Here is a 14,960-nt window from a genome sequence, read left to right on the forward strand (position 1 = left end):
CAGAAAGAAAAGCTGCATCCAGCATCACTGAGGGCCCAAGTTAACGGCCCAGTCCAAACATGCAGGTTCAGAACGAGCATTGCACTGGAGCAAAAAACACTGAATCAACGTACACTGAATGTAAACAGCTTTTTATTAACAAGAGATAAAGAAGTATAAAGTAGCTTCAAGCTCAGTCAGCAAACCTCTGAACTGTTTGGAGTATTATTATTTGTTTTATACACCGAATGTTCTGTACTCTGAGATATTTTCTTCAGGCTGAGCTGAGCTGAGCTTCCCAGGTTGATGTTAAATCTACAACAAGCCCGGTGCTGCTCTGCTTCTGCAGCGTAAGAACAAATCTAAAGCTAAGAACTTAAAGATGATCATTAAATTAGTAGAAATGTGAAATGTAAAGGACATTAACTCTCAGTGCCAAGTAGTTTCTCTACCTCCCTTGAATGAACCTCAGCCCTTCTCTCTCAGGCCTGGGTGTTGTAAACCGAGAGGTCAGAGGTGAAGGTCACATACAGTTCCCATGGAAACTGATTGACAGGTCTCTTGGCATTGACTTTCTGAACCCTGCTCTCCTTGATCATCAGTTGGACGTCCTCGTCGTCCAGGATGCGGATGAGGTCGCCCTCGGGGTCGCGGTAGTTCACGGCGATGTCGTCCTCCTTGAAGACGTTTCTGAGACACGGAGACGAAAGTTCAGAAAGTTTAAACCTCGGTTTGAAAGGATAACGTCAAAGCCTAAAGTTTCAAAAGAAACAATCTTTGAGAAAAAAATCTGTTTGACTTTCTAGTTTTGGTTTGTGTCCCATCCACTAACATGGAGGAGGTGGGGTTTATGACGCTTTGGCTTCACTATCTTTTAAATTCAGTAAATGGTTCACATCAACATTAAAAGAAAGTAATGTGAAGTTACTTTTATTACAGTTTAATGTCGGATCACAGTAAATGCTAAAGTAGAGAGCACCACCTCTAACACTGTAACATATGAGGCACAACGTGACGAAGTATTAAATCTGATGAAGGACAAGCCCAGGAATATTTAAACACTTCCTGCCACCGAGAAATGGAAGGACACGGGAAGGACACCGAGATCTGGATTATCACGTAAAAGTCACGTTTTATTCGTGGTAAAATCTCCACAAAGTACTGCATGATTAACGGTGTGGTGAGGATCAAATACTATATTTAAATATAAGAACAGCAGTGTGATACGGTCAGAGCTAAAGACAGAATCACCATCAGTGAGGTATGTTTATTCTTCCTCTTCTCGTCTCGTCTCCCCCCCCCCCCATCTCATCGTCCTCCCCTTCCCTTTATCAGAACCGAGCTATATTAAAACTCAGGACCAGGGTCTCATCCATCCTCCTGCAGTGCAAGGTACTGGGGCCCGAACGCAGAAAAACAATAATGAGCAGATAAGCAGTGGAAATGAACTGATTATGAACGGGGAGGACTAATCATCACAGCGCTCACCTATCTAAATTACCAGATAATGAGAGATCGAGGGAGAGGGAGAGCCACAGAGAAAAAGACGGAGAAGAGCAGATATGACGGCGTAATGACCATGTGCATCCGGTGATGGCGGCGCGGTGGGAAGGGAGGTGAGGGGAGTCGGAGGTCCCACAGGAACCAATTTGATGAGGGGTGATGATTGGCAAACGGTAATTTGCAGGTTTTTGCGGCGCACAACAGCCCCGATGGCGGACCGGTGACTTCGACTCATCCGTGTTCTGTCTAGAATTTTACTGCGACTTCACGATCATAACACTCAGGCAGAGAAACACACAAAGGTCCGCAAGTTCAATCTGAGCATATCGGGGAGGGACAGTGGATGTAAAAATGTGTTCGGCCGCGAGAAGAAAAAGCTCGGAGCCGAGACGGATTCAAACACTTCGCAAAGCAGAGGTCAAAGGTCACCAGTCGGCAATTAGTAACTTTTCACTGATGTGAGACAGAAGCAAGAATCTGAGGCTTTTCATTCCTATTGTGATCATAATAGTATCATGGACACATCCTCCGCTGACTTCACTGCAACCTTTCATCAAATATGTCAGTGTGGGATTCCATTAGCACATTATTTAGAAGGTGTGGTGATTCGCTCGCACGTGTGAGAGGCTGCATCCGATCGTTTCCCCGAAAACAACTGAGCAACAGTCCAGAGGAATCATTAACACATTATTTCTCTCAATTATTGTTTCCCACATGAGTGATGGAAGAGACAGGAAACACAATATCTGTTATTGCTTTCGTACATCGAGTCGTTTGTTGAAGAAAATGAAAACTGCGTGTGTTCTCCGAGGTGACGTACCTCATACGAGACAGTAAGTCCTTGTATGTTGGCTGGATGGTGAGGTCCTCCTGTACACACACATCTCTGCACAAACACAAACACACAATCTGAAAGGAGAACTTTTGAAACTGTCGAGGTTTGGACGTTATTAAGCCGTTCGTTAAGCCGTAATGTGATGTTTCTAACTCCTGGTATAAATGTAGTTTAAGGTGAACTTTTTAGTATTTAAGTATTTTGCCTTTTTTCATGACGTTTATCTATGTGTGGTCACATTCTAAACATTTTAGCATCAGGATCAACCTCGACAGTCGATCATATCCAAGCAAGTCTTCACTCAAACAGAATCTGAATCTGTTAGAATATCTAGTTTCAACATTACAAAACTTTCTTTTGCAAATTTGTGTCAGTAAACTAACGGACAGGGGTGAAAGTATAACCTTCCTGACGAAAGGTAATTAAACACACTTAAGTATCTTCTTGAATACACACAAACACACATCCACACAGTTCCTCCTGAGCAGACCTGGTGACGACTCCAGAGGGGGTGAACAGGAAGCAGCGCAGACAGCTGTAGGTTTGAGCTCCACCTTCACCTTCTGATTCACTCTCTGGGAGGGGCTTTATGATCTTCACGAAGGATTCTGGGAAAATGCCCGTCTGATTGTTCACTGTGCCCTGAAGAAAAGAAAAGAGGAGAGAATAAATGGTCGGACTGATAAAACGCAGACGATGGGATGAGTTGATGATTTGAAGGAGAGAAACACGAGGACGGAGCTTCATCTAGAGACACGTTTTCCAGACTAATGAAGCTATTATTCATAATATGCTGCTGACGTTACAACCACTCATCACAACCGTACAGCGTTTAATACCCTCCAGGTGTCTATTTACTGAAAGTCTAGAGAAAATTACACGGAGCACATCTCCAGCCGTTTGCTGTAAAATGAAACATCCAGCTTATCAGAAAATACTATTGTTTGTTAAATCGATGAGAGCGTCCCATCAGTCCTGAGACGTGCAAATCACTACAGGCTTTTTATTTTCGAGCATTTCAACGATCTGATGCAACTCGTCTAAAGGTTTTTACAGAAGCCGTGATAAACCAGGACGTTTGTCGAGGAGCTTCCTGGACCCTCTCAGGTTTGTTTGGACGAGCTGAAGACAATTTTAAGGACTTTATTGTCAGTTTTGACTTCTTGATCCAAAACAAGTCAGAGTTTGGGTTTAATATGAGTGATCTGGATAAATGCTGTAAAACTACAGGTAACCCATCATGTTCTACGACCATGCCATGAAAATAAATTCGGATTTGTTTGATAGGAGAGTTTGCCTTAGAGTTTTCTCTTCTTCCATTTTTTTAAGACTGCAATCAAGATTCGGGGAATGAACAGCTTTTAGTGAATGGAGCTGTACTCCACCCAAAATAAATTAAGTACTAATACCCAGAGTATCTCTGTAGGTGACAAAAGGAAGTCTAAAGATGATGTTAAAGATCCCTATCGTATACTTTATAATGTCATATACGCTTCTTTCCTCTCCACCACTCAGTTAATCTAATTTCAAGAATATGGAAATATTTTGGTGATTTCTTAGTGATGTGGTTTTTGTGAGCCCTGAGAAGCATCACAGCAGCGAGCGCAGAAACTTTGCAGCTTCTCCTGCACGGAGAAGTTTCTCATGTTCTCTGGGAATCCTGAAACTGATGAGATCTCTCTACTTTGGTGCGTTGGAAACATTTACCTTGATGCACCAGTCTGCCCGTTGGATTTGTCACGCTCTCCACCCACAGCCTCTCCCTCTACTGACTAAATCAAATGCACTCAGTCAACTTTTCACGAGTTGTAAGTGTTGCATTAACCTCGCCCACCGTAAAACACAAAAAAAAAAAAAACACTAGGGTGGATGCAAAGTTTCCAAAACTGACCAACGAGAGTGTTTGCAGCGTTGCATAAGAATAAACAGATTATCATTCTTCTTCTCCGTGATGATTTCTAGGATCCGTATCGAGAAAGCCAGGGGCAGGATAAGTGCATCCTCCTCCTCCACTCGCTCCCTCGCTCCCACCACAGCTTCCACCTCGTCTCTCTCTCTTTCTCTCTCTCCCACTCACCCACTCCCGGCTTCTCATCTCATCACTCCATCTCAACACCTCACGCATTTTCATTAAACACGTTTCCTGACCTTCTTCTTTGCGTACCACGTGACAAGGCAGGTTTTCTACGACAAATGTTTCTCGGCATTGAATTTCCATGTTGAGAAGCTAATTAAAAATGTCCCACATCCCTTTTTTGGTACGGCAGCGACTTCCACGTGACACTTGCAGTGTGGAATCAGGTCATTTTGTTCATTAAGTAATTGTTCCTGTAAAGGAAAGTGGAGCAGGACACCTCCGATCACACCAGTGACTGTTCTGCTCTGTTGCTATGTGGAGATGACACAATTTGTAATCTTTCTTTCAAAGTGTCATTAAAATGTAGGAAAAGATATTCTTCATGCGAAGGTAAACGCAAAAGGAAGGAATAAAGGAGCAGGTATCATCAATTACGACAAAATTAACGAGTATACACAGGCGACCGACTCCGTTCCCCGTTGTGCAGTTTCCTCTTTTTCTGCTTCCGGTAAGTCATGTTCGATGTCCCACATGCGACAGAAACTGAGTTCTCTCACGTCGCTGTCTCATCTCTTCAAGTTTTGATTGACACAAAGAAAAGGTTACGCTGTTGTTAAGATATAAAAAACAGAATGTACACAACGCCCGAAGTGTGTTATAATGTTGTGCCTCAAAAGATCCAGTGGAAAGATGAAGAAAAGGGACAATCGAGTTCCCCCGGGGTGTCATGACTCCATCACTGCCACTGGGAGCTGGAGTTATTAGACCTCAGAGTAAATGTGATTGTTTTATATTCTCATTAAAGACAGGAGACAGATGTTTGCAGGTTTTTTTTCGACCGATGGAAAAGAGTCTTCACATAAACCAACAACTATTCACACCTACGGTTCAACTAGAGTCTCCAATTAACCCAACCTGCAGGTCTCTGCACTGTGGGAGGAAGTCAGAGAGAAAACCCAGAGGAGAACACAACACCACACAGAAACGGCCGAACCAGGATTCGAACCATGAACCCGATGAGGCGACCGCTGCACATTGTCATGATTTTGGTGCTGTGCGATGTGCTGCAGTTCCCAAACGTGGAGCGACGACAAGATCGCAGTCACACAAATGCTTTTCATTTTGTTTCTATTCATTCTTATTTCCTTCCATCTCATCCTCTCATCCTTCTCCATCTCCCCTTTTTCCCCTCTCTTCCTTGCTCTCTTCATCCCAAACATGTGCTTATCTTTTCCTCCATCACTTTCCTCTTCCCTCCTCCACTCTTTAATCTCTTTCCTTCCCTCCACCGTCCTGATCAAGATGCCTCCCTCTCTCCCTCTCTTTCCATTTTTACACTTGTGCGTCCTCTCCCCCGCCACCTCTTCAATATCTCTCCCATCCCTCCCTCTCACTCTCCATCCATCTTTCACTGCCTTCCACTCTCCTACTCTTACTCTCCCTCCCCCTCTCTCTCTTTCTTTCTCTCCTCCCTCTCCCACTCTCGCTCCCTCTCTCTCCGTTCTTACCTCCAGCCAGTCGGCGTTGACTCGTCGCAGCAGGAAGATCACCTCTCCCCTCTTCAGGCTCAACTCCGCCTTGCCATTGCCGCGAAAGTCAAACATCGCCTGGAAGACACACACACACACACACACACAAAAGTCAGTGAGAAGAGAGAGAGAAGAGAGCAGAGAGACGGACACACTCAACTCAGAGAAAAGAGACGCTGAGAGCGGACAGGTAAGACTTCACACACTTTTAACTGATGGAGAATAACGTGATGTATGAACAGTAAGAGAAGAACAGAGAGAGGAGGAAGAAGAGACGTTTTAAAAGAAATGATGAAGTTCAGGTTTGATGTGTGTTTGCATGTGGAGCAGATACTTGTTATAATGTATGATAGCATCTCGTATTATTGTTGAATCCAGCTGTGTGATGATGCATGTGTGTGTGAGGTGGAGCTGCAGTGCTGATCACTTTCATTATCAGTTATTACGTAGATTTGAGATTATTGTCCTTTCTGAAAAAGTGACACGTGTCAAAGTCTGAGGTCCAGTTCTTCTTCTTCTTTTCCGGCCAACTTCCAAAAATCCAATTACATTCACGTCACAGTGACATGAACGTGGTACGATGCATGTAGTAGTTAGTGTGTGTGAGAGAGAGAGAGAGAGAGAGAGAGAGATTAGGTACAAATGTATGAGCTGTTTGCTAAAGTGATGAAGAGGAGATGCCCCGCTGCAATGCAAGTGTGAGTATGTGTGTGTGTGAGAGAAGCTAATCAGTCCTAACTCATGGTCAGCCGAGTTAAATCAGCATTTATGTCAGTGGGGTCGTTATCGATGCTTAAAACCAGATCGTTGTCTCCTCCATAGACACATGGATGAAGAAGTCGCCTGAAGTGGCACAAACGTGTGTGTGCAGGGGAGAGAGAGAGAGAGAGAGAAACAGAAAGTGAGAGCGTAAAATTGGAAGAGCGTTGGAGCTTTGGAAAACGAAACGGGAGCCCAAAAAAAGAAAAAAAGAACGAGGAGCGGTTAAAGCAGTGGGAGGGAGGTGAAGGAGAGGGGGAGGAAGAGGAGGAGAAAAGGAAAGTGAAAGTTGAACAGAGGTGCTGAGAGTTGGTGGGATACAGTAATCCTCGCAGGACAGAGTGTGAGTGAGGGAGTGAAAAGGAACCTCTGCTTTCCTGTGCCATGGGAGAAGAGATGAACTGCTGCATTGACCAATTTAAAATAATGATTACATTGTTGGTGATCACCTGATTTTTACTCTAGCGCCACCATGAGGTTATTACAATTATCTGCACATACCTCCAGCAAGGCCCAACAGCCCACTTGAATTAAATCAAGCTCCACCAAATTACAAACACTCATAGATATCAGTCCTCTGAATATTGAATTAATTATTCCCTGGGACACTGTAGTGAAAAACTCACAAAACACCGTCTCTCACAACGACCAAGAAAATGAAAAACAAAAATCCTCGGTCATACGTGAGTGAATATGGAGCGAGTATCGCTGGTAGACCCAACACTCATTTCACCGTTCACAACTAAAACACTTTTATAATTCTGGTGAATCTCTACTGACAACTATCTGTTACCAACTTCACAGAAAAACGTACAGATCGGATGAAAAGTTTGGTTTGACATGTTGTTAATTAAGAATTACACATAAGTACGTGTACATGTTCAAGCATGGACGTGTCTGTAGGTGAATGATGGACTGCATGTGCAAGTGTGTGTGTGTTAGTGAGTGTGTGTGTGTTAGTGTGTGTTAGTGTGTGTGTGTGTGCATGAAGAAGAAAATGAGACAGAGGCAAGTGGCCGATTAATGAAGCTGGGGAGTGAGGGAGCCGGCTGGATTAACAATCCACTGAGATTACCCTGACCCTGACCCTGACGACACACACACAGACACGCACGAACGCGCGCGCACACACACACACACACATACAGGGTTTGAATTCATGGCTGTTATTTTTAATGCATCATTCCAGAAGATGTTTCATAATCACGCTGACACGCCGCTGCCTGTAATTTATAGATGATGTGAAAATGTGTTACCGGGGCGATAAGATACTATCTCCAACAAAAACACCAAATATGATGTGACAAAGCAATCCCTCCTTTCTCTACACCTCCTTCCATCGCTCCCTCTCTCGCTCCATCTCCTCGCCATCATCATTCTACCTCTTTATTCCCGTCCTTGTCCTTGTTCCACATTTGTCGCATCTGTTTCTTTTATTCAATTTGTTCTTTTTTTTTTTTTTTCTCCCAGTCTCCACTAACAGTTCATTCTATTAATAAAACCAATCCATGACTATAACAAGTCCGTTCTGTGGACAGTTGACCAAATAAATAATGTATGTGTTATTTAAAAAGCTGCATTAAAAGCAATCACTTCATTAAACTCGATTTCTTTTCACCATCTGCTCACGTGAAAGTAAAAAGGTGACCAACAAAGACAATTATTCACCCTCCAAGTTAAGCTACTGAAACTGAAATCTGAAAAACTGTCCAGAAAATCGGGATCAGACATTTTCCTGAGTTTGTCTTTCACATGTAAAGAAGCAGCAGGAGATTGTTCGGGTCAGACAGGACTTTGTCAGGAACATTCGAGCGAGAGATCTCGGATGTGCTGCAGGAGGTCCCGAACAACTGACTCGGTCATTTGCGTTATCACATTCAGCCCCTCCGGAAAAATACAGCAAAGTATCCGGACTTCAGTTTCATGTCTGAAGGCAGCTCACTGACATACATACAACGACATCACCACGACCCTGCGAACCAAAGACAAGGGGCTCGATCCTCCACTTTTTTCAAATACCACCATGTGGCATCAAATCTATCAGAAGAATGCACACACCAATTTTCTACTCGGCAGTGCGAATAGACCAGAATGCAATGCTGCTTATTTCGTTCGTCTTCCTGTTCGCTGCAGCTGCTCCGTGTTGATGAGTCCTGGGTGCCCGATGGAGAGCAGGTCTCTAAATGTAGCCGTCCAACCCTTGGGTTCACGCAGCCACAGGAGCAATCATCTGGTACAATTAGACTTGCTGCCGACCCCGCCTTAATGAGCTTGTTAAACCTTTAGCTCATTAGTCTGGCAACAGGGAGGAAGAGATGAGCGTTCAGGGGTTTTTTTCTTTCTCTCTCTCTCCCTGACGTTCGATAAAAGTGTCACATTTTAAGTAGATGGCCCACTTCCTCGAAAGCCCGGAGAGAAGGATCATAATACATGAGTCTGAGAATGAGCACAGGCTGCAGAGGTTGTGAATCTCTGTGTGGCTTTTCAGCCGTCACGCAACACAACAACAGGATGGATTTGGGTTTTATCAAAACTAATAGTTCTGCGTGAAGAACATTCAAAGTCAAACGTTCCCCCTACTTCTCAGACATTACTGTACCTGGCATTTGTTAAAGTTTCTGACCGGCTGACGAAGTCCACAATTAACTCTCTGTCTGAAAATAACTGTCTCTCATGATGCTGGATGCTCCACTTTATTTTTATTTCACTGCTAAATGTGTCCGTCTCCTGCTCGGCGATTGACAGGCAGCGTAGACTGGGTTTAATGGGTTCAGCCGGAAACACCGAGCCCTGTGATGAATGAGCTGCGACAGTGAGATAAACGAAGCGACCAAACATCGTAGAAAAGCAGAGTTGGATGATTTTTATCTGGGTTTTTCACTGTGACTCCGCTTTTAAGTTCCACAGAGTGAATCCAGTCGACTCGGGAAACCTGCTGACGAATCAGCTTCATCACTTTAAACGTACAATATGTAACTTTGGCCACTAGGTGTCTCACCATCGTAAGAACAAACATCGTGAAGCAGCTCTTGTCCCATAAAACTTCTTGGGTCATTTAGTTTTCCCAGTTTTTTTCTTCGTCGTACATCGTACAAGTTATAGCTTCTCATTCCTGCTCCGGTTATTTGACCTCTTTGACCCTTCTACTGCATATAATACACGTAAAGGTGAACTCAGGATTCTAAGGTCGTATCTCTTCCCATTGAGAAGTACCGAGTGTACTTTACCTTCATTTAATCTTTTTTTTTCTTTTTCCTCCGAAGGTCTTTATCTAAAATAGGATCTAATTTCTGCTTTAATGGCTCTCACTGCAGAGGAGAAGGAGCTGAGCCTCAGTCGATCACGACTGCTTTGATTTTTAATTTGTAATTTTATGGGGTTTTGTGCATTTTTTCACTCAATCTTTTCACCTCTTTGACTCTTATCGCTCCGACAAGCTGTTCTGAGAGAGAGAGAGAGAGAGATGTTCCCATTGTCCCTTCCCAAAGCCAAACCTGGACTTTTAACGTTATGTAACCCGGTTGTTGTTCGGCCTCGCTCAGGTTAAACCCTTTGAAAAGCAAATAAAAAGAGAATTTATGCCAGGGAACTCCTTTTATTGACAGTCAGAACTGAAAAACAGCGCTAAAAATTAATTAGCGTAACAAGTATGTCCTTTAAACTGCTTGAATCGTAATACTTTCATAAAGTACACGTCGCTGTTTTACTTGCAGCATGAAGTATCGCCCAATTGCTGAGATTTAGAAACTCTGTTAATCACTTCTTCTCTGCTCTTCTCTGATTTTTTGTAACCTGAGTGAAACTAATGTTCTTTAAAGACCTGGTCCGGGATCAGTGCATAGATTCACGTACACACCGATGCATCACCTTCAGAGGCATTTCTGACACTAGTGTCGTTATCCCAGTGTTTCCCATTAACTATGTAGACTGTAGCAGCCCGCCACTTTCTACTTTGTCCTGCCACAGTTTCATAATGAAATTACAATGAGTAACTTGCAGCACTATTTGTCGCATGCTCGTGCTGTGGTCCATCATGTTGTTACCGTCCACGCAGACGGTCAGACCTCACATTTCGGCTGCAGTTGTGGCATCCAGTTCAGAAACTCAGGTGTCTGAACATCTCTAGTCTGTTCCCGCTTCGTTGTCTTTCGTGCCCCACTTTTTCTAATCAGACAAACTACCCCTCGGGCTCGTGCATCACTAAAAGCTCACGTTAACCAAGAGCAGCTTTTCCATTTGACCTTGTTTGAAACTGATATCGCCAAAGTCAACAATTACTCATCACACGCTGTGGGGTTGAGCCTGAGCTGATGCTAAGTGGAGTGGAATGAAGTGTTGCATAGTGTAAACACCAACGTTGGTACCAGCTCTACTGTGACAAATGCCTGCGCCCTCCTCCAATCCATCAGGATCAGAGCGGCCATTGATCATTGTTCGGACGGAGTTTAACAGCCACTTCCCTGCACTGAAAAAGACGCACGGCGGGTCACACACACAGAGGAGCATCCATCTTCCTCTCTTAGAAGGAGAGAGCGAGCTAAAATAAATGTTGAGTAGGCTGGTGGGTCTGGTAGAGTAGAGCGCAGCGATGTTTTACATCTGTGTGGGAGAGAGGGGAGGCAGAGGGGGAGGACGGAGTGAAATGGAGTTGCTGCTACTAGTTTGGCAATAAAAGACCAGTGAAGTGTGCAGTGAGGGATTCAGTGTGTTTGTGTGCAGCCGATGGTGCAAGGTTAGGACAAGTGATGTAAGGGGATAAAGCACACAAGAGCTGCAGAAACACACACACACCCACACACACCCACACACAAACACACACACACACACACACACACACACACACACACACACACACACACACACACACCACCTGCAGATAAGAACTCATGTTACAGCTTGTTCTGGCTGTAAACACAACCACTTATAAAACGAGACAAACACAAACACTTGCACTGCAAAAATCTCCAGTTTATCAAGATACTGAATCGTCCAAACTTTACTTTTCTAAACCAAGTTTTTAAATGTGGCTGCGAACAATGAGAACTTTCAACACAGATTAATCCGACAAACACCGATTCCGTCTCTGATGAAACTTCAGGGGAAAAACGACGGATGACAAAGGAAAAACCTTGAGGCCAAAGTCACATATATGTATATCAATTATTTGACTTATTTCAACCATTCACTCATAGAAATCAACTTGATTTAACGAGTGAAGATTTAAAAAAGGACAATGGGTAAAGGTTGAAATACTCTGCACACAAAAACTGCTGCACTGGCAGATTTATTTTACTAAAAGAAACGACACAAGTGCATATTTGAATGTGGCATCATTAGCGTGCAGAAGCTCTATCCATCCGTTGAGAGGGGACTGGGATGATTGACACACGGTGCTCGGAGCAGCTTCCTGTGAGCTTTTCAAGACCAAATGAAAATGAACTGTGCAACAAAGAAACACGCAAATAAAACATAAACACATCACACTGCAAATCAGATGAAACCGTAGTATCAACATCATTACTCCCACACACACTATTACTCACAGTCACAAGTGTAACTGCACTGATTCGATTTAAAAATAGGTATTTGTGTGCATGCTCTTGTTCTTCTGTCTTTGTGAGGACCCCTGCGAGTTGCACGCATTAAGAGTGGGGACCTTTTTGGCTGCTACTCACTGAAGGTTGAAGCGTTGGGGTTAAACAATAAGTACAAAAGGAGGGTTACTGGAGGAACTGTGTCAACAAGAGTACCGATCGATCGGCTTCTTTGCCTTCTGGGAGAACTTTAACTTTCAGGTCATTAAAACTTCAACTCTTGACCCAACTGAGCTCCTGCACCTGCAACACACCAGCTACAAAGGTCACACGCTAACGCACAACTTTCTGCAACGACTTCAGGATATAAACTGCCCCCCTCCCCCCCATATTCGTTTGAGCGCAGAGTGTGAACGGAATAAAAATGAGAGGATGCAAAGAAGAGGAGGAAGAGAGGAGGAGGAAGAGAGATGGAGGAGGAGAGATGGTCACAACCTTGAAAAGAGATGGAGGGAGGGGAGAGGAAAAAGGAAAAAAGGACTTAAGGGGTGTTTAAAAAAAAAAAGGGAGATGAAGGGGGAGAGAAGGTAAAGTCAGGAGGGAGAGGGAGGGGGGAGGCTAATACGAAAGGAGAGAAGGATACAGAAATTAAAAGAGGAAGTGAAGCGAGGCGGGAAATATTGATGAGGTCAACGGAGTCACAGGCAAGAGGGAGGAGAAGAAGAGTTGCACAACACTTTTAAAATCATCCTCATTGATTTGTCACATCAGTCGATAGAAAGTAATGCAGAGATGTGGACGGGACAGAGTGTGTGTGTGTGTGTGTGTGTGTGTGTGTGTGTGTGTGAGTGTGTGTGAGTGTGTGTGAGTGTGTGTGTGTGTGTGTGTGTGTGTGTTGACAGGATCATATGTTATTTCTCGGGGTGATGTGGTGCATTCTGCGTGGTTGTTAGACTAAGGAGTTGTTGCTCTGTGGGTGGCCATGGAGATTGTTACCAGAGCAACAACAACAAGAAAGAACGATTAACAGCACATAGATACCTCTGCCCTCGGGGAGGAGAAGAGGTCCATCTTCGGTTTGACGGTTTTTCTAAAAGACAGACAGAGAAGAGACGAGTCAGACACGTGAACATCGTCAGCAGGCGTAATAAACAGCAGAACGCATCATCTCTTGATTAATTATAATGATAGTTATCAGAGTTATAACTTGATCTGTGTCGCACCTTCCACACAAGAACTGCAGCTCAACGTGCTTTACAGAGAATGTAGGTAAAAACAAATGTTAACATGTAATTCACGTAAGAGAACAGATTTTAAGAGTTTAAGTTCAAATGACATTTAAACGAAAAGGAAAGAAAAAAGAAAGATAAATTAGAAAACAGCAAAGTCAGTTTGTCGGTCGCTCCATCGCCTTCATTCAGGAAACAACAATCTTAAACTGCATCCGAACATTTTCCGTGAGAACACAAATGTCTGAGTCAGCTGCTCTGGACATTTTGTGGAACTATTGGTGCAGTGAACCTCGTAAAAAGGTCAGAGCCCATGTGAGCTGGATTATAGCTGGAAAATGTCCAGACACAGCGAGTAAGCACATGTGTTGATGACGTTTCTCTATTTTCTCTGAAAGAAATAAACATCAGGATTCATCCAGTCTTCTCGCACCATCTTTAATCTGCTGGAAAACATAAACCCAGTGATTTCTGCGTTCTTCAAACACGAAAGAGAAACTCTCCGATCAAAATGTGTTTGTTGCTTCAAACTAATCACAGATGGTGTGATGGATGTGTTGTACTACAGATGTGTATTTCGTATGCACGCTATCCACCGCAAGCATCTCCGGGGCGACTGTGATATTAAAAAGTGCAGTGATTCAATAATTAAAAAAAGAAACTCAATGATCGGGTAACTGCCACGAGGTAATTAGAAAAACAGGTGAGGTGTATGAACGGAAATTCAATAAACAACTTGGATCACTTTGTACCAAGTGTGGAAAATTAAATTACATCTCTCAACTGCAAGAATTTACAGCCAACATCTTGCAAAAATCAGGTGGTTTCTAGGGCAAGGAGGGAATCAAACGTGTGGCAACACCCAAAAGAGGAAACATCACAGTTCCGCGTGTTGTTTCAAACACACAAACCGACCGTGTGTCCGTCAGAGTAGCAGCAGATCAGGTGTAAGAGCAGAGGAAGTAACCAGAGTCGAGCTTTGCATCATTTCCTGTTGAGAGAGAGTCCCTCTTTACCACATCTGCTGCAACCTGACCACAGGCAGATGAACCAATCAGAAGCCGGAACGTTCGTTATAAATGAGGAAGTAGAGCTTGGAAAAGAACAATAAGGTTCAATGAACTTTTCTCGGTTCTAAATTTATGTATCATCACCTCTATTGCTTCCTCGTGACTTAAATGAGAGGAGGAGGAGGAGGAGGAGGAGACGGCCGAGGCAGTCTCTTTGTTTTATATCAACATTTCTAACTCCAGTCAACAAACTGTTCTGTGTTGTAGATCCTGACATGACGAACACAACACACTGTTGCATGTTGTATCTCTACATGTGTGTCTCGTGCATCCATTCATCAAGTTTCACAAAATCCAATAACGTGCAGCAAGCGAGCGGCTACGAGAGATGTAACGTCAGCAGGGGATCAGACGACGAGGAAGATCGCGTCGCTTTAATTTGTCCTTCAACAGATTAAATTAAAAAACGTACAATAGTTTAGTGTGAATAAAGAGTCACGAGGAC

The 14,960-nt window shown here is 43.6% G+C and overlaps 2 protein-coding genes across 2 annotated transcripts in view; one reads left to right on the plus strand and one right to left on the minus strand.

Annotated features, from left to right (window-relative positions):
• Positions 1-115: 115 nt before the first annotated feature.
• ncf4 (neutrophil cytosolic factor 4) overlaps positions 116-14,960 on the minus strand; it is a 22,109-nt gene continuing 7,264 nt past the window's right edge. Inside the window, exons 6-10 of the mRNA XM_020102603.2 lie at positions 13,258-13,306; positions 5,903-6,001; positions 2,808-2,959; positions 2,303-2,368; positions 116-669 (exon numbers count right to left, since the gene is read on the minus strand). Coding sequence (XP_019958162.1) covers positions 462-669; positions 2,303-2,368; positions 2,808-2,959; positions 5,903-6,001; positions 13,258-13,306 — 574 coding nt within the window. The 3' untranslated portion in view covers positions 116-461. The remainder of the gene's footprint in view (positions 670-2,302; positions 2,369-2,807; positions 2,960-5,902; positions 6,002-13,257; positions 13,307-14,960) is intronic.
• The window catches only part of pvalb7 (parvalbumin 7), a 24,893-nt gene continuing 15,900 nt past the window's right edge, over positions 5,968-14,960 (plus strand). The window contains exon 1 of the mRNA XM_020102604.2: positions 5,968-6,113. The gene's annotated coding sequence lies outside the window, so the exon portion shown is untranslated. The remainder of the gene's footprint in view (positions 6,114-14,960) is intronic.

This window comes from Paralichthys olivaceus, chromosome 8 (assembly GCF_024713975.1).
Source record: "Paralichthys olivaceus isolate ysfri-2021 chromosome 8, ASM2471397v2, whole genome shotgun sequence".
Lineage (NCBI taxonomy): Eukaryota > Metazoa > Chordata > Actinopteri > Pleuronectiformes > Paralichthyidae > Paralichthys > Paralichthys olivaceus.